This window comes from Mandrillus leucophaeus, unplaced genomic scaffold, assembly GCF_000951045.1.
Source record: "Mandrillus leucophaeus isolate KB7577 unplaced genomic scaffold, Mleu.le_1.0 Scaffold469, whole genome shotgun sequence".
Classification (NCBI taxonomy): Eukaryota; Metazoa; Chordata; class Mammalia; order Primates; family Cercopithecidae; genus Mandrillus; species Mandrillus leucophaeus.
This window is the reverse complement of record NW_012105020.1, coordinates 332,814-358,458: the sequence shown is the minus strand read 5'-3', so window position 1 is coordinate 358,458 and position 25,645 is coordinate 332,814. Positions and strand designations below refer to the sequence as shown.

At 42.0% G+C, this 25,645-nt stretch overlaps 1 protein-coding gene across 1 annotated transcript in view; it reads right to left on the bottom strand.

Moving 5' to 3' along the window:
- Positions 1–20,735: 20,735 nt before the first annotated feature.
- Positions 20,736–25,645, bottom strand: part of DOCK10 (dedicator of cytokinesis 10) — a 194,811-nt gene continuing 189,901 nt past the window's right edge. Inside the window, exon 56 of the mRNA XM_011995068.1 lies at positions 20,736–21,479. Coding sequence (XP_011850458.1) covers positions 21,363–21,479 — 117 coding nt within the window. The 3' untranslated portion in view covers positions 20,736–21,362. The remainder of the gene's footprint in view (positions 21,480–25,645) is intronic.

The following is a 25,645-nucleotide window of genomic DNA, read 5'->3' as shown; positions in this document are numbered from 1 at the left end:
GTTGCCCAAGCTAGTCTCAAAACTCTTGGGTTCAAGCAATCCTCCTGTCTTGGCCTCCAAAAGTGCTAGGATTATAAGTGTGAGCCACTGAGCGTGGTGGAATGAGCAGATTTTTTTTTTTTTTTTTTTGAGACAAAGTCTTGCTCTGTCACCTAGGCTTGAGTGTAGTGGTGTGGTGGTGTGATCTCAGCTCATCTCAGCCTCTGCCTCCTGGGTTCAAGCAGTTCTCTCTCAGCCTCCTGTATAGCTGGGACTACAGGTGTGTACCACCATACCTGGCTAATTTTTGTAGTTTTAGTAGCGATAGGGTTTCACCATGTTGGCCAGGCTGGTCTCGAACTCCTGGCCTCAGGTGATCCCCCAGCCTCGGCCTCCAAAATGCTGGGATTACAAGTGTGAACCACTGTGCCCAGCCCCAAATGAGTAGAATTTAAAAGGTAAACTTTGCAATTCTCTTATTTATGGTAAAAAATTTGTCTCTAGGGGAAACTACATTCTAAAAATGAGAAAAACTAGCCATGCAAACTTGGTCTGCCCCTGAGAGATGATGTGCATTAAAGTTCGTCATCACCATGGACCTCAGTGTTCTCATTGGTCAAACAGGGGAATTGGTCTAGATGAGAGGCAGCCAACCTAAATGCCTGTGGGACCACAGCAGGTCCTGGAGACAAGTGAAGAGATCTGGTTGTAAAATCACAGTGCCGTAGTGTCCTCATCAAACTGAGGAGTAGGAGTAAGAGCTCATTCAAAAGGAGGTAGGCTGGGCACAGTGGCTCATGCCTGTAATCCCAGCGCTTTGGGAGGCCGAGGAGGGCAGATCACAAAGTCAAGAGATTGAGACCATTCTGGCCAACGTGGTGAAACCCTGTCTCTACTAAAAATATAAAAATTAGCTGGGCTTGGTGGCGTGCACCTGTAGTCCCAGCTACTCGGGAGGCTGAGGCAGGAGAATTGCTTGAACCCAGGAAGCAGAGGTGGCAGTGAGCCCAGATCGTGCTACTGCACTCCAGCCTGGTGACAGCTAGACTCCGTCTCAAAAAAAAAAAAAAAAGGAGAGTGGTAGCATTGGTAGCATTTACCTCCCACTTAACATGCTGTGAGGGAATATAGACTTATGTCTGTAATGTGTTACACCAGATCTTCAAACTCATTAAAAAATGTTGAAAAATTTAAAATATGGCAAAAATGTTAATTAACATAAAACACTTCTGTACAGGGCAAATAAAACACCTTTTGAGGTGAAATGTAGTTTGTCTGGTGGTTTGTAATACGTGGGCTAGATGATCTCTAAGGTCCTTTGAGTTTTAAAATTCTTTGATTTCTGCGTACCAAGAACAGATTAAAAATAACAGCAATAGTTAGGGGCTGTGATTCTATCTTTTATCTTGGATCACTCAAAACTATAGGCTGCTGTCTTGGTTTCACTAGAATGGATCAAAATGACTCAATTGTTTGATATATAGACATTATCTCCTTAAGCACTATATTTATCTTCAGTGAATTGTACTAAGAAAGATTTATGTGACAATTCATATCACATTGGAAAATGATACATGGTTCTCTCTAGCAAAAACTGCCATCTTCTATTTGATTCCTGAGCTCTGTTTTGAATTTTGGCAAAATTGAAGAGACAAAAAAATCAGTTCATGTCTCAATCAATTTCACAAACTGAATGACAGATGAGATTTCTCTTTTCACTCCAGATTCCCCTGTCCCTACAGAATTGTTGGAGAATATTTGTGGTTGTCAGAATGTTTTTCTTTTAATGAGAATGGAGTCGTGATTGACATTTGTTCCCTGACCAGCATCGTTCTTTTGTTTCTTTCTTCTTTTATTAACAGATGCTGATTTCCCAATAGGGAATTATTGCTGCCACACCCATAGCCTACAACAGAGGTTCTCCCTAGACCAGGAGCATCAGCATCACCTATGGACTTGTCAGAAATGTCCACTGTTAGACTCCGTTCCCTAGTTCAGGTAATTCTAGTGCCACTGAGCCCATCGTACAACTCCAGGCCTGAATTCTTAGGTCCTGAGATTGGTTTAAGGATGGGCATATGACCTAAGTCAGTGGGTGTCAAACTTGATAGGAAATCAGAATCACTTGGAGCACTTCTTTAAACAAAAATTGCTGGTCCCTTACTTCAGAGTGTTTAGTTGTGTAGGTCTGGGGTGAGACCTGATGACTTGTTAAGTTCCCAGGCAACACTGATGATCACACTTAAGAACTACTGACCTGAGCTAAGGAGATTAAACAATTTTGTTGGAATTTCATATGCACCAATCAGCTGTTGCCTCACATACGCTGTGTGAGAAACTGCTCCAAATCTCAGTTGAAAACTATTTATTTATTTTTTACGCAAGGTAAGATGGGCTGGGCTTGGCTCCAATTTTGCTCCATGTGTCCTTCATCCTCCCTGGGCCAGTAGCTACTCAACTCAAAGCATAGTCCTCTAATGATGAAAGCAAAGTGTAAAAGACCACGTCCCACTGTGTAAACCTAGTTCAGCCAAACTCATGTCACATTGACTAATGTTCCATTGGCCAAAGCAAATCACATGACCAATATTGACATCAAAGGCTCTCATGAAAGTTGAGGGGGCGATAATGAATACTTGTTGAATGATAATCTAATACATCTGGGAAAAAGTGCCTTCTTTCCACTGTTTTGTTCTTTTTGAGACAAAGTCTCGCTCTTGTCCCCCAGGCTGGAGTGCAGTGGTGTGATCTCAGCCCACTGCAACCTCCACCTCCCGGGTTTAAGGGATTCTCTTGCCTTAGCCTCCTGAGTAGCTGGGATTACAGACGTTTGCCACCACACCTGGCTACTTTTTGTATTTTTAGTAGAGACAGGGTTTCACCATGTTGGCCAGGCTGGTCTCGAACTCCGGACCTCAGGTGATCTGCCCGCTTCAGCTTCCAAAAGTGCTGAGATTACAGGCATGAGCCACCACGTCTGGCCTTTCCACTGTTGTTTTAAGCTGGTGAACTGTAGTCTTGGACTGGTTAGTGGTTGACTTTGCAGCCATATAGAAAGAGCCTGCCTCAGAATAAAACCAATAAAAAGAAAATTATAGCTGAGAGCTGAAGAGAGACAGATTCCTGAAGATCCAGCCATGTTGGAAAGCAGGTCTATTACTACACTTTTTTGTTAGGTAAACCAATACTTTTGTTTTTCGTAATCTAGTTCTTGCAACCCAAGGTCCATAGCCATGACCCAGTATTTAGTTTTTTCAGTTTATAGATCATCATCAGCCCTTGAGACAATGAATATTTTAAAAAATATGGTGTTTAAGTTGCTGTATTGAAATTTTATTTGCCAGTTTTTATAGTACAGTGGTATTATAGAAGTTTGACTCAAAGTTAAATTTACTGTCATAGGATTTGTCTTTAATCAGACTTTTAATACCTTAGAACATTTCACTTGGTCATATCCCAAAGGATTAGATGAAAATTAAGTTGTTTTTTTTTTTTTTTTTTTTTTTTTGAGACAGAGTCTTGCTCTGTCGCCCAGGCCAGAGTGCCGTGGCGCGATCTCGGCTTACTGCAAGCTCTGCCTCCCAGGTTCACGCCATTTTCCTGCCTCAGCCTCCTGAGTAGCTGGGACTACGGGCGCCCGCCACCACGCCTGGCTAATTTTTTTGTATTTTTAGTAGAGAGAGGATTTCATCATGTTAGCCAGGATGGTCTTGATCTCCTGACCTCGTGATCTGCCCACCTCTTCCTCCCAAAGTGCTGGGATTACAGGCATGAGCTACCGTGGCCCAACCTGAAAATTAAGTATCTTTCGTCTATCTGTAGTTTCCAGAAAGGAACTCCATATCCTCAGGGGAGTCCAGGAAGATTGCATTTATTAACAATTGTGTAAAGATACTAGTAACAACACTAGGAGCAACACAGGCTTAAATGAGATGAGTTCTTAAGTTTCCTTTTTTCTCTCCAGAAATAGGCAGTGTAAGACTGGCGTGGTACTCCACCATTATCTTGGACCTGGTATCCTGTCTGCTGTGCCACATGTAACGTGTGTGACTGACAATCTTCCCTCTGGTCCAACATGGCTAGCAGGGCTCAGGCTCACACGTCTGGCAGGAGGAAGGAAGTGAGGAAGAACAAAAAAGGCCCGGGCCAGCTGTCTGGTGCTCTGTCAAGGAGCATTTCTATAAGTGTCACTGACACTTCCACTTGTGTGTCATTGACCAGACCTTAATCACATCGACACAGCAAGGTTGGATGAGAAATACAGTCTTTTGTCTCAGCAGTTTCATCCCTTGCATAAAATCATGGTTGTGCAGAACAGATACTGGGACGGCAGCTACCCATCTCTGGCAGAAATGCCAATTTCAGAAGTAAGAAAGAATGAAGTATGTCTGATGGAAATAAACATAAAATCAAAGATCAACAGGAGACAAACTTAAATGGCTACCAAAATGAATGTGAACACACCCCAGAAGAGAACTGGAAAACAAAATGTAAGTAGCTATGCATTGAGAATGAAAATCAAAATGGTCAATAGATTTCTAAGAAAAAAGAGGTTGGAGAAAAACATTTTTCTCAAGGTTTACTGCATGCAGTTCTTGGAATAGAGGAAACTGTGATAATTCAGTTTATAGAAAGGCATACCGTTGAAAGGGAACACACATTTTCTTTTCAAATAAATAAGTCAAAATGTTTTTCGATGGGCTTTAGCAGACTTGGCTTGAATGAAATATATTTTAAAACATCTATGTCTAGTATAGTAACTTTAAGTTCATTATCAGCCATCCAGTGACACATTTACCTTCCAGAGTAGACTTCAGGCTTACTCAGAAGAGATTTTTTCATTGTAAAAAACTTTGGGTTTTGGCATTTAGGGTGAAAAACATCATTATGTGAATTTCCCTAGAGTGAAACAGGTAGGCAACAGCATCTCCTTAACCTCATGTGGAATCAGGGATGTCCTTTGCAGGATTGGGAGTGCCATCAGGAAGGGTACTTCATGACATGGTGGGCAATAGCTAAATGGCCAGGGCAGGTGGGTTGCTGTTGACTTGTTGAGGAATCTGGTTTAGGGTCAAGTATGTGCAGGCATCTGGTGAGTTGCAGAACAGCAGTGGGCAGGCCAGAAGAACTGAGAATAATCTTGTTCTGCCACTTATTATACTGTGAGACTGAACCAATTTCTTCACTTCTCTGGACCTCCATTTCCTGAGCCATGAAATGAGGCTTAGGGTACCTACTTACAGTGGAGTTGAGAGGATTAATGAGACCATTTAGGTAAAATTGCTTGGCATGGTATAAATGGTGGGCATTCAAGGAATCCATCCCCTACTTCTACCCTCTACTGTGCCCTTCTCTTTTTTACCTTTCCTCTCTCTCTCCATTCTTCTTTCCCCCAATCCCTCAAAATTTCCTAAAGTACCACCAGAGGGCACAACCTAGACCAACCTTGTGTAAAAGTATAATAGATTCCATGCAGCTTATGGAGTCCTCAGACATGATTCCCAAGTTATCCTGGAGTGTGGTAAAAAGCCTTTTGACTGGAAGTTCTGCCGTTCTTCTGTATAGATTAAGTACGTGCAACACTATATGACATCAATTTATTTACTCCAATTTGTTTAATCTAAAATCCAACAAGTACAATGTAACTAGGTTGGAGCAGTCTGTCGTTTTCTATTCATTTCTTCTATTTCACACTCATTGTGATGTGCATAAAGTCTTGCTCTCTAGTCAAAATTGTCATACGATCTCTGCGTGTGGATGTGCATGTGTTGGTCCTTGGAATAAACTAGTAAATGAATAGTTTTTATTTTTATTTTTTTGAGATGGAGTCTCACTCTGTCGCCCAGGCTGGAGTGCAATGCAATTGCGCGATCTGGGCTCACTGCAACCTCCGCCTTCTGGGTCAAGCCATTCTCCTGCCTCAGCCTCCCAAGTAACTGGGACTATTGCCTGGCTAATTTTTGTATTTTTAGTAGAGACAGGGTTTCATCATATTGGCCAGGCTGGTCTCGAACTCCTGACCTCAAATGATCTGCCCACCTCGGCCTCCTAAAGTGCTGGGATTACAGGTGTGAGCCGCCGCGCCTGGACCAAATGAATAGTTTACTTTAGATTTCCTTTCTATGTGCTCCCCCATGTCCTCATCATCTCTATTTGAATTTTGTCTTATTTTTTTTCACAGTATTACATGTATACATATACATATATCTATTTAGTTATTTCACAGCATTGCTTTGAAAAGCTATAAATTCCATCTTTGAGCTGTTTTGGGGGTGTTAATTACAACAAATGATTGCCAAGAACATTACTCAGTCGGTCTCCAATCTCAACATTATTTCATTTATTTTTAAATTTACTCTCCAGCTCAAAGGATTCAATCTGAACTTTTAACGCATGTGGCCGGTCAGGATTATACATTTTCTTGTTTTTACATATCTTCTAGGAATTTAAAAATACCACAAAACCTTACATCTTCCCAATGTTTTGCCACTAAGAAAGATCAAGTTGACCTCCTAGCAGATAAATCAAATCTTAAATTAATTTTGACATCATTGACTTATAAAAGGAGAATGTCTTTACACAAATAACTGTCTCATCTAGCTGGACCCAAGAAAGCATGCCTGTGGAGACTAAAGCAACACCATCTTGGATGGTAGTCGCCATGTTGACTTTTGACTAGCCCCAGTTCTGAGAATGCCTCTAAGATTTCTATTTTATCTACTGTTCCTTGTGTAAGAGCATATGTTTCAAGTAAATTCTGTCCTTAGGTCAAAACAACTTTGACCATAAATCCTGCCCTTAGTGAGAGTCACATGACATTTGTGCCTTTCTTTGAGGGGTTGACTTCAATTGTCCTACACATTCCTACCTGATCATATAGAAGCCTTGGATCTGGAGGATAATGGTGCCCGATCCACCATCTTGCCTCACCACCACCGGAAACTATGGCTTTTATTTGTAAGTCACTATTAAATGTTCCCTTCTGAGAAACTGGATTTGTCAGCCTCTTTCTTTGGTCTCTTAACTTCCTTGGCCTTTGTGGCTGGGTTTACATAGGTCTGCCTACCACAGAGCAATGTCTTTTTTGTGTTCATTTTCTTTGTCAGCAATTCCAGTTTAATCTTTTATGGACAAGCTCAGAGGGCTTATCCAAGGCAAAAATAGTAGCTAACATCTTTCCTTAGGGACGTTTACAGATAATGAGTAATGTTTCTGTGCTTTGAACACTTCCCGAGTGACCACAATGCAGTGTGCACTCTGCTAGTCTTTGAGTAGATGTGTTTCCGCCCTAAGAAATCTTGCAGAGAAGAAAACCACCCCAGGTTTTCCAGCTAGCACTGGGTTGTTCATTAGAGACCTTGTAAGGAGACCACAGGAGTTACCCATTTCCCAGTTTATGCATTCATTATTACTCACTTATTTGTATCACTCTTTTTTTTTTTCTTTTTCGAGACAGAGTCTTGCTTTGTTGCCCAGGCTGGAGTGCAGTGGCATGATCTTGGCTCACTGCAACCTCCGTCTCCCTGGTTCAAGCGATTCTCCTGCCTCAGCCTCCCGAGTAGCTGGGACTACAGGCGTGTGCCATGACGTCCAGCTAATTTCTGGTATTTTTAGTACAGACAGGGTTTCACCATGTTAGCCAGGATGGTCTTGATCTCCTGACCTCGTGATCTGCCCGCTTCGGCCTCCCAAAGTGCTGGGATTACAGGCGTGAGCCACTGCACCTGGCCTGTATCATTCTTTTAATAAAGATAATTAGAAAAACAACTTAAAGTCATAACCCTGAACTTCTCACTTGGCCTCTATTTGGTACCATCTTCATAATTATATCTCAGTTATGAGTGATATCGCAAATATTGAGTGCTTACTGTTGTCTGGCTTTGTGCTAAGGACTTTAGGTTTTTTATTTCACTTAATCCTCTTAACAACCTGGTGAAACTGTTGCCAAATACCAGGGGTTCAACCAAGGTCCTGTTGCTCACTATACAGAAAGCCAATCCCTGAGCCAATGAGTATTGCCAGGGAAGAAAGTCTTTTTAATGCAGTTGACAGCTGGTAGATGGGGGGTAAGTTTCAAATTGGTCTCCCCAACCGACTAAAATTAGGTGTTTATATAGTGGGGAAGGAATGTGACTATGTGTGAGAAAACAGGAATTAGGGAGAGGGAAGGAAGAGGATTGGTTAGTAGGAAGCAGGTGGTCAGTTAGGGAATTATGACAGATGAGGGGTCTGGCATCTCATTGTCTGAATGTTTCAGTTCTGGTGAGTTTCAGTTCCTTGATACTGTCTGTTTTCTGAGAAGGGGGCTCAGAGAAGACAGCTGTAATTTTCAGCTTTAAGACCAAAAGAATCAATTTTTATATTTACTGAAAAAACCCATTAGTTCTATGGAAAAATTGGGCCAATTTCAAAATTTGTGTATTTATTATTATCATTTTACAGATAATGAGACTGAAGCTCACTGAGGAGACTCACTCAGGGCCACACAGGCAATTAGCAGTGGAGCTGGAGTCCTCGATCTGTACAACACTGCTCCACAACCAGAATGGTGCTCCACATTGCTATGTCATTCTGATTTAGAATGTTCCACCTTCAACAGTATGAATAGGGAAACCAAAAAGAGTCACTAGTCAGTAGAAATTGCTCAAGGAACTCTAACCTTGATTTCTTTTCGATTCATTTATTCATTCACCTATGTATTCGGAAAGTGTCGATTGAAATCTTCTCTGTGCTAGGCACTCCACTAGGCCTCTGATAGACACAAACAAGACACGATCTTTGCCTCTCACGAGTTACTTGCTTATATTCAATTATTTCTTTTCTGTCTCCTTCATGGATTTCTCTTTTCATTACTCTTGTGCCATGTAACATCTTAGCTGTGTGAGACCAGGAGAAGGTGTTTGTCACCTACCCTGGGCAGTAGCAAGTCTTTCAGATCTGATATTAATTGTGTATTCAAATGTCAAGGTATCATAGTATACAAAATATCAGTGGGCTATTCTGACAAGGAAAATACTATTTGCTAATTTTAGAAAAGAAAATATGCTAACAGTTAGACCTCAGAGGGAATGTCATCTGATACGGTGAACAGTAAACCCAAGAAGTTGTGAATTCCATTCAAAAGATGAAACTGCTTAGAGGATAAAGTAATGTTCTCGCCCACGATGAGCACTGCACTCAAGGTCATTTCTAGGGTGAAAGGGTGGGATGATTATCTGTGATTCTAGCCATGAATTATTTCTGTGGCCCCCCGAAGATGCAATTGAATTGTAGCTCTGTGTCCAAAATTAGTTCCTTCTGGTGGGTTCTTGGTCTCGCTGACTTCAAGAATGAAGCTGCAGACACTCATGGTTAGTGTTACAGTTCTTAAACACGGTGTGTCCAGAGTTTGTTCCTTCAGATGTTCAGATGTGTCTGGAGTTTCTTTCTTCTGGTGGGCTCGTGGTCTTGTTTACTTCAGGAGTAAAGCCGCAGACTTTTGCAGTGAGTGTTACAGCTCTTAAAGGTGGTGCGTCGGGAGTTGTTCGTTCCTCCCAGTGGGTTCATGGTCTTGCTGACTTCAGGAGTGAAGCTGCAGACCTTGGCGGTGAGTGTTACAGCTCATAAAGGTAGTACAGACCCAAAGAGTGAGCAGCAGCAAGATTTATTGCAAAGAGTGAAAGAACAAAGCTTCCACAGCGTGGAAGGGGATGGGAGTGGGTTGTCGCTGCTGGCTGGGGTGGCCAGCTTTTATTCTCTTATTTGGCCCCATCCATATCCTGCTGATTGGTCCATTTTACAGAGCACTGATTGGTCCATTTTACAGAGTGCTGATTGGTCCGTTTTTATGGAGTGCTGATTGGTGCATTTACAAACCTTTAGCTAGACACAGTACTGATTGGTGCATTTTTACAGGGTGCTGATTGGTGCATTTACAAACCTTTAGCTAGACAGAGTGCTGATTGGTGTGTTTACAATCCTTTAAACAGAAAAGTTCTCCAAGTCCCCACTAGACCCAGGAAGTCCAGCTGGCTTCACCTCTCAGCTACACAGTCCTCCATGGGCTCTGCATTTTTACTAAAGTCTTTATCAGTTTGAGTAGAGGAGGAAAGCTGCCCTTGAGGAGAGTGGAAAAATCCATGGTAACTCAAAGCCATGTTGAAACCTATTATTCAAATTTAAGGCATCCTGTTGTTATTTTATTGACAATTTGATTTGAAAATCTAACTTTTAATGCTGTACATGTGAATAAGGCCAAATAAAGTATAATGTTGCCATGTTATCCACCAGAAACAAACAGATGCCTCAACACGTGGGAGCTTCTGTAAATGGGAAACTTCAGATCCTCCAGGGCCAGTGACTTGCCACGGAGTCAGAGAATTGTTGGCTGACTTTGTTGGGCTAGAATTCATTTGTGTTTCGTGCATTTTTTAAAACATCCCTTTTGTTCTTGCCAAATGTATGATGTTAGGAAATCCCCATTACTGGGGTGTGGTACCTACCCATCCCCTCTTGGGATTCTGACTCATTCCAAGCAGGAGCAATAGTGAGATAGGAAAGGAAAATGGGCAGAAGAATTAGACTCTGTTAGCACAGTTATATTCCCAAGTTATGCTATAAAAGCCAGTGAACACTGGTTTGGAAAGAGCTGTTATTTTTTCATTCTCAACTTTTCCCAGTGGTCTCTATAAATAACATAATATGTGAACCTAGGTCCCTTGAGGAAAAGAATAATGATTGTTTTGCATCTATCTGCAACTCTTGGGCTTAAAGTCCTAACGAAAACAGTTTTTTCTGGTGAGGACTTCTATTTTCAGCTCTTCTAAATGTTAAAGGCAAAGTAAGGGGGTCATATACTCCATAAATTCTTTAACTCAGGAAGACTCAGTTCAATAAACCTAAGGGAGTTGATGTCTTTTTGCTCAGCTATTCAGAAGAAGAAAGACACGCAAATTTGAAACCATTCAGTAGAATGTGATGGGCCTATTTGACTGCAGGATTTTAAAGGAGTGTTTTTAAAGGGAGGCAGTGAAAACCGTATTCCCTGGGCTTGGGGGTTGCTGCTTGGAAATGTTTCCATAGAACCACCCAGATCCTTTTGGGCTAAATTTTCAGTTCATGTTACTCTTGTTAAGAAGTAAAAATTTATCATTTATTGGATTTAAATTATTATGCAACTTTGTTATTCTTACTTCTTTAAAAATTCACTCATCTAAAGGGAAAAGTCACATTGTAGAAGACAGGTTCCTTAAAATCCAAGGGAACTCACTAATCTCCGTGCAAGTGTTATTAAACAAACTTACTTTCTCAGTCCATGGGCCACACTGTTTAATAAAAAATCCTGCAAGTACCACTGTCCTATTTATAACAACACCAACACCAACAACACCTTACCCACCATAGTTTTAGTAGTTACAGTTGCACTATTTTTGATAACATGCAAGAAACGTTGGCAGGGGTCACGTCTTCTAATCCTAGCACTTTGGGAGGCCAAGGTGAGTGGATCACAAGGTCAGGAGATTGAGACCATCCTGGCTAACACTGTGAAACCCTGTCTCTACTGAAAATATGGAAAATTAGCTGGGTGTGGTGGCATGTGCTTGTAGTCCCAACTACTCAGGAGGCTGAGGCAGGAGAATAACTTGAACCCAGGAGGTGGAGGTTACAGTGAACCGAGATCGTGCCACTGCACTCCAGCCTGGGTGACAGAGAGAGATTCTGTCTCAAAAAACAAACAAACAAAAAAGAAAAGTCATCAGCCTAAAAAATAAATACCCTTTATGAATTAGAAATATATCCAAGAAACAATGTTGCTATAGTTAGTATATTAATATTGGCCAGGTGTGGTAGCTCACACCTGTAATTCCAGTACTTTGGGAGGCCAAGGTGGGTGGATTACCTGAGGTCAGGAGTTCAAGACCAGCCTGGCCAAGATGGTGAAACCCCTATCTCTACTAAAAACACAAAAATTAGCTGGGCATGATGACTTGCACCTGTAGTCCCAGCTGCTCAGGAGGCTGAGGCAGGAGAATTGCTTGAACCTGGGAGGTGGAGGTTGCAGTGAGCCAAGATTGTGCCATTGCACTCCAGCCTGGAGTGAGACTCTGTCTCAAATAAAAAAAAAAAGAAAAAAAGAAAACTGCAAGCAGATTCCTCTGGAGAATCCTTCATGTTAGTGTTATTTAAAGCTATTCTTTTTAAACCTTGCTCAATTATTCAGGCTCAATCACCATTACCTTCTCCATCAAATTAATCTTCTCATATATCCCATCCCCTACCACATGCAACCTGTTATAAGAATAACAAGATAAGGGAGTTTAGAACTTTTATGGGATTTTTTTTTGACTGACATTCCTCATCTCATAATTTACCTGGAACATTATAATCACCCATATTCTGAGCCCAAACGTGTTTATTTGCCCCTTATTCATAGCGGATCCTCTTGTTTGCCCATAGGTTAATCAACTCTTTTTAAATTTTTAAAATTGATACATAATATTCATATATATTTATGGGGTACATGTGTTATTTTGTTACATGCTGATATGGTTTGGTTGTGTTCCCACCAAATCTCATCTTGAATTGTAACTTCCACAAATCCCGTATATCATGGTAGGAACCCAGTGAGAGATGTTTGAATTGGGGGAGTGGGTCTTTCCTGTGCTGTTGTTGCGATAGTGAATAAGTCTCATGAGTTCTGATGGTTTTAAAAATGTGAGTTTCCCTGCGCATGCTCTCTCTTCTCTTGTCTGCCGCCGTGTGAGATGTGCCTTTCACCTTCTGCTGTGATTGTGAGGCCTCCCCAGCCATGTCAAACTGTGAGTCCAATAAACATCTTTCTTTTGTAAATTGCCTAGTCTCAGGTATGTTTTTATCAGGAGCATGAAAAGGGACTAACTTGGATATATTTCTTATGAATTAGAAATATATCCAAGAAACAATGTAGCTATAGTTGGTATATTAATATTGGCCAGGTATAGTGGCTCACACCTGTAATTCTGGTACTTTGGGAGGCCAAGGCGGGTGGATCACCTGAGGTCAGGAGTTCAAGACCAGCCTGGCCAAGATGGTGAAACCCCTATCTCTACTAAAAACACAAAAATTAGCTGGGCATGGTGGCCCAGTATATTGGTACCAGTAGAGTGGGGCACTGCTGAAAAGATATCTGAACATGTGGAATCAGCTTTGGAACTGGGTAACAGGCAGAGGTTGGAACAATTTGAAGGACTCAGAAGAAGACAGGAAAATGTGGGAAAGTTTGGAACTTTACCTAGAGACTTGTTGAATGGCTTTGACAAAAATGCTGATAGTGATATGAACAATAAGATCCAGCCTGAGGTAGTCTCAGATGGAGATGGGGAACTTGTTGGGAACTGGAGCAAAGGTGACTCTTGTTATATTTTAGCAAGGAGACTGGTGGCATTTTGCTCTTACCCTAAAGATTTGTGGAACTTTGAACTTGAGAGAGATGATTTAGGATATCTGGCAGAAGAAGTTTCTTAGTTGCACAGCATTCAAGAGGTGACTTGGGTGCTGGTAAAGGCATTCAGTTTTAAAAGGGAAACAGAGCATAAAAGTTTGGAAAATTTGCAGCTTGACAATGTAATGGAAAAGCAAATCCCATTTTCTGAGGAGAAATTTGAGCCAGTTGCAGAAATTTGCATAAGTAATGAGGAGCCGAACATTGTCACCAAGACGATGGGGAAAATGTCTCCAGGCCATGTCAGAGATCTTCACGGTAGCCCCTCCTATCACAGGCCCAGAGGCCTAGGAGGAAACAATGGTTTTGTGGGCCAGGCCCAGGGTCCATGTGGTGTGTGCAGTCTAGACTTGGTGCTGTGCATCCCAGCTGCTCCAGGCATGGCTAAAAGGGGCCAAGTTACAGCTCAGGCCTTCAGAGGGTGCAAGCCTCAAGTCTTGACAGCTTCTATGTGGTGTTGAGCCTGCCAGTGCACCAAAGTCAAGAACTGAGGTTTGGGAACCTCTGCGTAGATTTCAGAGGATGTATGGAAATGCCTAGATGTCTAGGCAGAAGTTTGGCCCTGGTGGTGGCAACTGGGAGCAGTAGTGTCTGTGGGCAGGAAAGCCTGACCTCAAGGTGCATGGAAAATACATGGTAGTTCCTCTGCTGGGTGGGGAATTGCAGGGGTAGTGCTTGCTCCCAGTGGCTCTTGCCAGCTTGCTGGGTATTGTAGCAGCAGCTGCGGGTGGGGGATGTCAGTGGGGCCAAAGGGGTATAGAGATATAGGGTCTGTTGGGACCTAAAGCAGAATGCCTTCTGGTGAGGGCTGGGTTTCCAGAATGGTGCTGTGCTGTAACTGCTTAGAACTATGGATGTGTGGGACCCAGTGTGAGCTCCCTCTCTGGATCAATGCTATTGAGCAATCTCCAAGCACCTCCTGTGTTGGCCTGAGGGCCCATGACTGTCAAGCGGCTCTCCTGTGGCTATGATTGCAGAAGTCTGTGGTGGGAATGTGGACCACTGGGGGTCTCTCACTTACTGTTTGCCCACATTAGGAAGCTTCTCCAGGTTTCTAGATGCTCTGGGAGAGCAGGCTGCCTCACTTTCTTCTCCTTTGCCTTCCATGTTTGCTGTCACTTCTCTGCGGAATTCTGCTGTTCTGTCTTAAATTATGTATTCAAAGTGTGATTATCTACTCACTATTTTGGTTCTTCTTTGTGAAGGAGGTGAGTACCAGATGCTTCTAGTTATCTGAAGCCCCTCCCAGATTGGCCTTTAAAACCCAGATTAATTTTTGTCATGCTGCATCTCAGGCAGATGACCTCCTGGTTAGAATGGGGCTGTGTTCTTTAAGTAGTCCCTGGATCTTCTAGTGAAGGCTCGGGACATGGCTGAGTGGATGTGCAGAGGACTGGCCTAGATGCCAGCTTTTGTCATTCCTTACACTTGTCTCCATTTGCTTAAAAAAATTGTGATCCTACATAAACTTTCTTACATTTGAAAACTTCTTTTATTAGTTTTACTCACATGCAGCTCTCTCAGTGGCTCTCAGACCTTGAATACTGTGTGAGCATCAGGTCTCATTGATGTCAGTTGCTTTGTAATGATGTAAGAAGATGGAATGAGTAGCTTGGATTGCTCATTGGAACTTGTCAATTCAGGACTATCATATGACATATATATATACCACTCTACAAAGTACCCATATGTCCTCCTGCCTTTTTTTCTAACAACCCTTTCAGTAGCTATTATTTTCCCCTCTTAGAGATGAGGTTTAAAGAGTTTAAGTGATTGGCCCAAGGACATACTGATTTGAGCCTTGAGACCGTTATCAGGTATGGTTCTTCATAACTTACTATGCCACCTAGATTTAAATGAATATGTTTAGGACTGGCTTTAGGCCTAGATACAGGAGATGATTGCTCATGCAGTGAGATGATGAAGAGGGGGTATGGGTGGAGAAAAACTTCAGTGGTAGAATATCTGAAAACCTAGTATCACCCAAATCAGAAATTCATCCTCTTGGGTTAAAGATTGTCCTTTGAAGGTATTAATTTATCTCAGGAAACCATAGCTCTTTTTCCTGTAATCAGCCATTTGCATTCTAGTTTGAGCTGAATTAGTGTTAGTCTTGAGTAGGGTTCACAGGAGTGGCAAAGACACAGAAAATGGGCCACCATTCCTAACGCCAGTGCCCCGGACCTCATAAGATGCTCAAACCTCCTGGAGCAGAGGTGGCCTCACATGCTCCTTCTCAACCCAGTGTTCAAGGAAACAAGTTCCTTTTGATTGGAGTTGGCATTTGAATTGGAGTCCCTTTGGAAACAAAAAAGGCACGGAGTGAGAAGGGGAGGGGGCTCTGTTTAACCAAGGCAGGCCTGGGTGTAGGCCGAGAAAGGACTGTGACAAGGTAATGGTAGGTAGCAGGTGACCGGAGAGGACAAGAATCTAACGGAGCTTGGAGCAAAGATGACTTGGGAAACTTCCAAATAAAAAGATCATGTTGTTAACAATTTTGCCTAAGTTTGCTCCTGCAGATAAACATATCCAGTATCAAATACTTCAGTGGCAAAACCCTGAGAACTGAAAAGAAGCCAAAATCCAGTAAACTCTGATATTTTCAAAAATAGTCCCTTGTAAAAGAGATTCAAGGACACTCATTCCTACGGTGAAGTCTGGGCCCCTAATCCATCTTCCTCTGCTCCCCATTCCCTGCCCTAGCATTTTCTCTGGAATGACTGCATTCAACAGAACGTTGAGAATTTGACTCCAAAACTCTGAAGGGCAGGTCAATATGTCAAACCTTCAAGATTACAAAGATTAAGACACAATCTGCTTCAGGGAAGCCATGACAGGATTGGAAGAAAACACAGACAATGACATGATAATGGATGATGTAACTAAGGAGAAGAGGGAGACGGGTGATGCAAGCAACACCTGCCAGTCATGGGCAGAGGATGGAAAATCCAGGCAAGCTAGGAACACAAGCAAAGCCTCAGGAGGACCTCCTGACTTAACCCACTCCCAAAAAGACAGGCTCTGAGGTGGAGATTTACATGCAAGATGTTTACAAAGCAATTCCCAGTGCTTCTTGGGAATTTGCTTAGAGGGAGGAGTTGAACTGTGAAGCAGTTGCAAGAGGCCTATTAGGAGGAGCTGGGGAACCAGGATGATTTTTAGAGCCGGGGCAATGAGCGCCTTTGTGCTTCTCATCCTCAACCAGTCATTGAAGTGAGCTTCCGCTGAGCTGGTGATGTGACCTGGAGCAAGAGGGACTCAGCTGAGATCCACTGGGAGTCCACATAGCTTGGGAAACGGGGATCTCAGTTCTGAAGGAAGATCTAGGTATGATTTCACTGCATCCACTGTACATATGAATTAAGCTGGCTCCTGATGTGTATGGGTTAGATTTCCGTGCTGGGAGAAAAGGGAGGAAAGGACAGGAATGGTTTTTTTTTTTTTTTTTTGGAGATGGAGTCTTGCTCTGTCGCTCAGGCTGGAGTACAATGGTGAGATCTTGGCTCACTGCAAGCTCCACCTCCTGGGTTCAGGCCATTCTCCTGCCTCAGCCTCCTGAGTAACTGGGACTACAGGTGCCCGCCACCTCGCCCGGCTAATTTTTTGTATTTTTAGTAGAGACGGGGTTTCACTGTGTTACCCAGGATGGTCTCGATCTCCTGACCTCATGAATCACCCACCTCGGCCTCCCAAAGTGCTGAGATTACAGGTGTGAGCCACCACTCCTGGTTTTTTTTTTTTTTTTCTCTCTTAAGTGAGCAGAACATTGCAGCTCTAGTGAAGGTTGCGCATAGGCAAGCAGATGGGATATGAAATTAGGAGGAAGGCAAGGGGCTCTCTGCAGATAATCTTGAAGGCCAATCATGCCTACACTTCGTCATTTTCTCAACAAAATATATTAACATATAACATTGAATATATGGTATATAGTTTTTCACTGCTCTAAGTGTAGGGGTGGGGGATATGGGGGCCACTTGTAATATGAGCAAATAATAACTTTGATTTAGTATCATTTTGTCACATTTGTTCTCAAAAGTTTCTTATTTCCTAACTGCTCATAGGAGTACTGAAATCCTATAATATATATTTTTAGCTTTCTGGGGTTTGACTAATATGATAAATCATCCGTCTGCAAATATGGTGGACCCCTTCTGCAGAGAGACCAGCGTTCAGGATTATAAAAGCCAGGCCTTCCCAGCAATGTTCTCTCCATCTCCCTGTGACTACATCCCCCAGAAAGCTGTCATTAGGAAGGAAACATGGTGATTGGACCATTCGTATTGGTTTCTAAGTGAGTGTTAACACAGGACTAGAGATGTACTATATGAGGTTTGGATAATGGACACTCATTTGTAAGGTAATTGTCACCAAAAATAGGGGATTATGTTCATTTTTTATAGTCTGGGCATTTTGCACTTTGAAATGAGAGTGAAAAGAGAAGTAGCTACTGAGCGGGATGATGAATGAATGAGGGGACAGAGCCAGGGCTGACATCCCAAGTATTAGATCCACGTATTCTGTGTTGGATCCTTTCCAGGGTAAATTATAGGGGAAAATGCCATTTGTCTTCTTTTCATCCTTTTCATCTGTAGAACTGGAAGAGTTACTACCATTTTTTATTGGGCTTATTTTGAGGAGTATTAATTTAACTTTATACAAAGATGAAAAAGAATGTAAAATAAGAATTTGGTTTCTTGGCAATTTCAGGTCACTGTTTTACAAGGCTTTATCATCTGTACAGTAATGTTTTAAGGGGTAGCTAATCAGCAGAGGACCCAGTGGGTTTTTTATACCCAGTATGTCTAAGAATCATGTGGGCCTGGGTACTGGACTCCACTCCTGGGGTTCTATTTCAGAAGTTCTTATGGCACAGAGAAGTATGCATCTTAACAGGTGTTTTATCTGATTCTGAAGCAAGTGGTCTTCTGTCCATGAGTGATTACTACGGTGAGATAGATAATAATAGTTTGTTTGAACTGGGGTCTAGACATGCCTATGGGATCTAGCCAGGAAATATAAATAAGAGGGGCTGCCTGGTATAAGTCGATTAGGGCTTGGTGCATATTGCTGCAAGCCGGAAAACACATGTAAGTGGGGCAACAGTGTCTCAATTTTCACTTATTGTTGTGATGGGGGAGTGCAATTCCAATACTGCTAAATGGCCTGAGCATTCAACAGATACCAGGGAGCTGGAAATCTATACAAAGTCTCCTAATATTTAAATGTTGACACCTAACTGAAATAAAATTAATACTACGTGTTTGGCAGATAAAACATGCATACTGGATTCCATCACTAAGCAGCCAGTCTGATGCATCTGCTCTAGAGAAAGGAAGAAGTAAAAGGTGTTGGGATTGTGCAGGGTGAGTTTCAATGCTGTTAAGGCAGAGTGGTCTTAGGTGATTCTCTTTAGAGCAATTGTATTTAAAATTCTTGTTCTATGAACAGTGTCAGGGGCAAAACAGTGACGTCCTCAAAGATATTGTGGTTTGTGATGGAAAAATTAGAATATTTGGCACCTGACACAGGCACAAAGATCTATTATTTTCAGTTACTTCCTTGGAGATTTTTTGGGAAGATTTATTTTCAGATTTGGAGGCAACTCATTGCCAACTATGTCCTGGGGGCATGGGAGATGGGTGGATTGGCATGGGTGAGAGGACTTGAGCCTACAGGTGGGAATTAGGTGGGAGATGATATAGGAGGCAGAGTCTTCCTGGGTGCCTGGAGTAGTGATGTCTAAGGTGGCCAAAAGCTACATACAGGGAAATTAAAAGACCTGAGATGCTGACCCAGTCAGTCAGGAACCAAGAGAACTGGAGCCAGAATTAAGCTGGGAATAATGCTTTGGGCAAAGCTCATCACAGGGCAATCTTTTCTAAATAAAGAAGTGAAATCTATTTAAGAAAAGAATAGTTAAATGTGTCTTGAGGCCGGGCGTGGTGGCTCATGCCTGTAATCCCAGCACTTTGGGAGGCCAAGGCGGGCAGATCACGAGGTCAGGAGATTGATACCATCCTGGTCAATATGGTGAAACCCTGTCTCTACTAAAAGTACAAAAATTAGCCAGGCATGGTGGTGCATGCCTGTAATCCCAGCTACTTGGGAGGGTGAGGCAGGAGAATCACTTGAACCTGGCAGGCAGAGGCTGCAGTTAGCCAAGATCGTGCCGTCGCATTCCAGCCTGGGCAACAGAGCAAGATTCTGTCTCAAAAAAAAAAAATAAATAAATAAATAAAATAAAATAAAATAAAAAAGTGTCTTGAGGGATCAGAGGTTTTACCCAAAGTATCTTTCTATTCTTTCTGTATACTCAACATTTAAATATGCATTCCAACCTCTCACCTCCCTCCTCACCATCGAGTACTGACATGGCCAATGGACTTGCATAGCAGAAATATGAACTCAGCTAAAGTCTCCTTCTTTGAGTCTGGGGCTTTGGAATGACTGCTGAAGGTGAATATGAAAATTAGATTCTCTAGCTTGCCTTCTGCACACCTAGAAGCAGCTCAGTTCAGATCCATGGCAGGCAGTATTCGCTAGGGAAGGGAAGTGGGCCAGAGGGTGGAAAATGTCAGTGGTTCCCAAACCTGGGTCAGCACCTATCAGTCATAGCTCTGATAAGCTTATGACACGGCGGTAACAAACAATCTTGAATCGTAACGCAGCGAAATGGTATTTCTCACTCAAGACTATATGACCAACAGGGTTAGCAGAGAGAGAGAGAGAGAGCGAGCGTGTGTGTGTGTGTGTGTGTGTGTGTGTGTGTGTGTCTTGCTCACTGTGGTTACCTGGGTATTGAGACTGACACAGTACGTCAAAGGTAAGTAAATCACGGCTTCAGGTACATCAGTAAGTACATCAGGGGAAGCAACTGGGAAGAACTACTTACTGGCTTTGAAGCCTCTGCCTGAAAGTAACACATGTTACTTCTGCCTACATTTCAATGGTTATAGCAAGTCACATGATCATGCTTGCCTTCAAAAGAGGCAGGAAAGTGCAATCCTACCACAAGGTTAGAGCAGAGAAATGGAACATTTGTGATCCCTCTGAGAACCTCCACAGACCTTAAGATTCGGATTCATTATATTTTCCCCAAGTCATTCTAAGTCTCTCTTATGTTTGGAAACCTCTGATCTACCCATTTCATCTTTGGAGGAACTTCTGAGCTGAGATGTGAGTCCTTTCTTGGCTTCTTGGCAAGGCATCCTAAGTATTGAGTGTAGATTTGCATTCAGCAGGTATCCAATGAACCGTTTTTCTCAGTAACGCACCCAGTCTTCAAGAGGAAACCAAATGCAAAGTAACCGTATTTTTTATTTCTATGAACAATAAAAGACTTTCATAATTTCACATCCCATTGCTTTTAAGAGCACATATATTACAAATAAAGAAACTCCACAAACTTTAAAGATTAGTATTTATCAACACTTCTGTACACATACACAAATATTTTAATATAATGGTATCTGAAATGTTATTCATATATTTTTAGTACTGTCATAGTATTAACTAAAAAGGATCTTTTAAATTTGGTAAAAACCGTATATTTTACAATCTTTTATTTACATCTGAAATATGCTTAAATGTTACAAAAACATTCACTTTAACCTTTAAAATATGTGTACTAGGACTGGGGTACTGACCATACAATAACTGACAGCAAACTTAGGGTTTGCATTTGAGCTACACATTCACTGGAATTTCATGGCAAATACTCACCTTGGCTTGATCAACACTGCTCAAAGAAAAAAAAAATTATACAAAATGTGCAAATTCAGAGATTGGCAAAATTCTGAAGCTTAGCGAGGTAAACAAAAATATTAACACCATGAAAACTTCAAATAAATTAAACCTATCTTCCCCGAGATTAGCTGCAAATTCAGAAAGTTCTCTTAGAGGCGGATCTGATGCTGCAGAGCCCTCAGACTTCAGCACTAGATGAGATGGAGACCGTGGGTAGGGCCGGAGTTGCTTTGCTAATTACTCGAGTGCAGGTTTGGTCCACTCCGCGCTTTGACGGGTCGTCCCTGCCCGTAATCTTAAAACAGGAAAAAACAACACAACGAAATAAAATAATGCAGAGGTTAATGTTAATATCCCAAACACAAAATTAAAACCCAGAATACAGGTTTTTATTCCCCACAGGGTGATTTATGCAAATTACGAAAAGACTCGTATCAAAGTAGATCTAAAGAATTTTTCCCCAAGACGGTGTGCTGGCTTTAACTTTTGGTGAAAGTTAAAATAGCTTCACCATCATCTTCCGCTATCTGACATAAATTTATAAATGTTGGGTGAAACTTACAAAATATATCTGAGTAATTCCAGGATTTTATTCTATTCTAAAAGGCTATCATTTATATTGTCAGCATGTGCCAAAAAAAGGGAAACATTAGAAACCTCATTTAAATGTTTGCATAAAAGGAAATACAGTAAATAAAAGTCTTGACCTGATTTTAATTTTGAAAATAATGTTAGTGTGCCTAAAAAATACTTTTTCAGATTGATTCAAATAATGACGTGTAAGCACAATAACAGCAGAAACTCCAGACACTTTTAAAATATATCTTTGTACAGAAGAGATTTCTGTACAAAGAATTGTGAAGATTTTTCCACTAACTTCACACATTGTCCCACTGTGCCATGACCTTCATCTCTACTCTTCCAAGATAAAATCGCTACTTCTGTTCCCCAAAGAGCACTCAGCTGAGAGCACCCTATACTACCAGTAAATTCTCCTTATGATCAATATCACAAAGCTCTGAATAAATAATCCGACTGATGATGTGTTCAAAGAGTAGACTCCAGGTGCAGTATACCTATGCTTGGCATCACACCAGATTGGGTCTGTTCCTTTCTCTGTATTTTACATTGGATACCCATCGTCACAGTTGACTTCAGTATGCTGTTATTCTTACTGAATGTTGAAACAGACCCCAAATGGGCATCTTATACTGATGCTTAATCTGAATGCTTATATGCATTCCTTTGGCCTCAAGCCTTTTATGTTTTTTTGCTATTTATTATAAACAGTATGGAATTTTGGCAACTATAAAAGCAATTATTGCCATGCACGGGGGCTCACGCCTGTAATCCCAGCACTTTGGGAGGCCGAGGCGGGTGGATCACGAGGTCAGCAGATTGTGTCCATCCTGGCTGACATGGTGAAACCCCGCCTCTACTAAAAATACAAAAAAATTAGCCGGTGAGGTGGCGGGCGCCTGTAGTCCCAGCTACTTGGGAGGCTGAGGCAGGAGAATGGCTTGAACTCGGGAGGCGGAGCTTGCAGTGAGCCGAGATCGCGCCACTGCACTCCAGCCTGGGTGACTGAGCGAGACTCCGTCTCAAAAAAAAAAAAAAAAAAAAATTATTGCCTGCTGGTCAGTGACAACTCAAACTACTTTATCTCAACATCTCCATTTTACACAGTAGCATCCACTTTATCTTGTCTTGTCTCTTTCCTTATACTGAAGGCTCCTTCATTAACTAGATGTATTCAAAATACTCCCCAAGCTAATACTTTTCTAGACACTTTTCGAGTGAATTGCATATGTCGCTGAAACAGCAGAAGGATGAACATAACTACATTTTTTAGTTTTAATCATGGGGCTTTTACCCATTCCTGCATGTAAGCTGGGATCATTTTGGAGCACTGATACAATCTGAAAAAACAGCAATCATGGAGTTTTTTTTTAGACGGAGTCTCCCTTTGTCACCCAGGTTGGAGTGCAGTGGCACGATCTCAGCTCACTGCAACCTCCGCCTCCTGGATTCAAGCGATTCTCCTGCCTCAGCCTCCCAAATAGCTGGAATTACAGGCGCCTGCCACTACGCCCAACTAATTTTTGTATTTTTAGTAGACACGGGGTTTCACCATGTTGGCCAGGCTGGTCTCGAACTTCTGACCTCAGACAATCTGCCTATCTCAGCCTCCCAAAGTGCTGGGATTACAGGTGTGAGCCACTGCGCCCGGCCTCACGTAGATTTTAAAACTAACTATGGGATTAAAGAAGTACGTAAACAACTGACAATGTTTTGTTAGAAGATTTATAGGAGCACTGTGACCTGACCAAGGACAAAGAAGTTTCCAGCCTCCTCAGACCCTTGCTGGTGCCCAGATATCTGTGGTCATCAGACACTTCTTGATTTCAACCACTTTCTTTTCTCCCTGCCCTTAACTTAAAAAGCGCCTAAAATGTGTACCGAGTTAAGATGCCACGTTAGGATGCTGGATCACCATCTTCATGTTTGCTGGCTCTTTGAATAAACCTGCTTTTCTTCCCATCAACTCTCACTTCTAGCGTTCGACTTTTGAGCAGAGAGCAGCCAAATCTGGGTTTGCTTACACATAATTAGTTCTATTTTTCTATTTCTTTTTTATATTTTGATATCTAGCTATCCATTCTAATTGTTTCTTTTTTCTTTTTCTTTCTTTTTTTTTTTTTTTTAAGACGGAGTTTTGCTCTTGTCACTCAGGCTGGAGTGCAATAGTATGATCTTGGTTCACTGCAACCTCTGCCTCCTGAGTTCAGTGATTCTCCTGCCTCAGCCTCCTGAGTAACTGGGATTACAGGCATGTGCCACCACATCCGACTAATTTTTTTTCTTTTTTGTATTTTTAGTAGTGACGGGGTTTCACCATGTTGGTCAGACTGGTCTCGCACTCCTGACCTCAGGTGATCCAACCACCTCGGCCTCCCAAAGTGCTGGGATTACAGGCGTGAGCCACTGTGCCCAGCCTGTTTCTATTTTCAAGTGTTCAATAGAATTTTTTTCTTCATTGTAATTTTATATGTACCTGTTTTCAGAATATGTGCATGAATAGATAGGTATGTGAAGGCATTCCGATAGATAGAGACCTAGGTGACAAATCCCCATTGAAGTTCAGAACCAGGAGGAGGTGTATCTTTCCTGTGGACAGATCTTTTTACAGATCTATTTCTATAACAAGGCCTGTGCAATCCATCAGTTTCTTTTCTTTGTGTCAGTTTCCACGAGGCATAGAGTCAAGTTTTGCTTCTTTTAGCAAATGTTTCCTGGAAAAGAAATGATTTTTCTCTCCCCTTAAGCACCTGGTCCTTGTCTTTATATTTTTGTTTTAGCACTTTGAGGTATAGCATATCTTTGTTTTGGAAACAAATCAGCTCAAATATATTTTAAAAGTTGGAGTATGCATTTTCATTTTAAAAGCTACGTTGTTAACTTCAGTTTAAATCACTAGGCTTTCCCCCCCACCCCGTTGATCTCCCTTGAAATGGAAATGGAATTGTTCTAATTAAATAAAAACTTAGAGAGTACTAGCTACTATGGAGGTGACTAGAGAAACTGAGTGGCTAGGAAGAGAGGGGTACACCAGAAGGCCACAAAGGACAGAGTAGACATAAAGAAAGAAAAACATACCACTTTTGCTTACAGTACTGAGGGAAATACTAGACACAGAGGAACAGAAGCTGTATAAACACGGACCTCGACAGAGCTGTCAGGAAAAAAGAGAAAAAGCATTTTTGTGCAAAGTTTCTAGGTCAGATGTGATTGACAGTTGGAGACAAGCATTCCTTCACCACCTTCCCAAACTTTCAGATCCATCGTTTGTTCTTTTTATTTCACTCCCAGATTTATGATTTTCCCCATTCTGTCATGTCATCTCTCCTGAGTACCTAATTCCCATCACCCCTCAAGTAGCCCAAACCAATACTACCTCCATGAGGAATCCTATCTACGGCAATTCATTTTCTCCAATATAACTCGGTCAACCATTTCTTTCTCTAGCTACAACGGAGAGCTAAAAATCAAGATGGAAGGAGATGGAAAAAAAGAAAAGAAGCAAGATGGGAAATGCAATTAGAAAAAACAGATTCATACAACACACTTCATGGTTTGTGAATCGTATTGATGCCAGGCCATTTAAGGAAAACAAGGGAAATGCATATTCAGTGGGTGGCTACCATGTATGAAGCACTACTGGGAGGCTAATTCAAGTTCTGTCCCTCAGTTTTTCTGTAGAGAAAACATCTAAGTCCTGGGGAGGAGCACGCGTGATGAGATGTGCAGGTAGAATGTGAGGGCATGGGGGGGGAGCACGGGTGCTGAGATGTGCAGGTAGAGCGTGGGGGTATGGGGGGCACGGGTGCTGAGATGTGCAGGTAGAGCATGGGGGTATGGGGGGGACATGGGTGCTGAGATGTGCAGGTAGAGCGTGGGGGT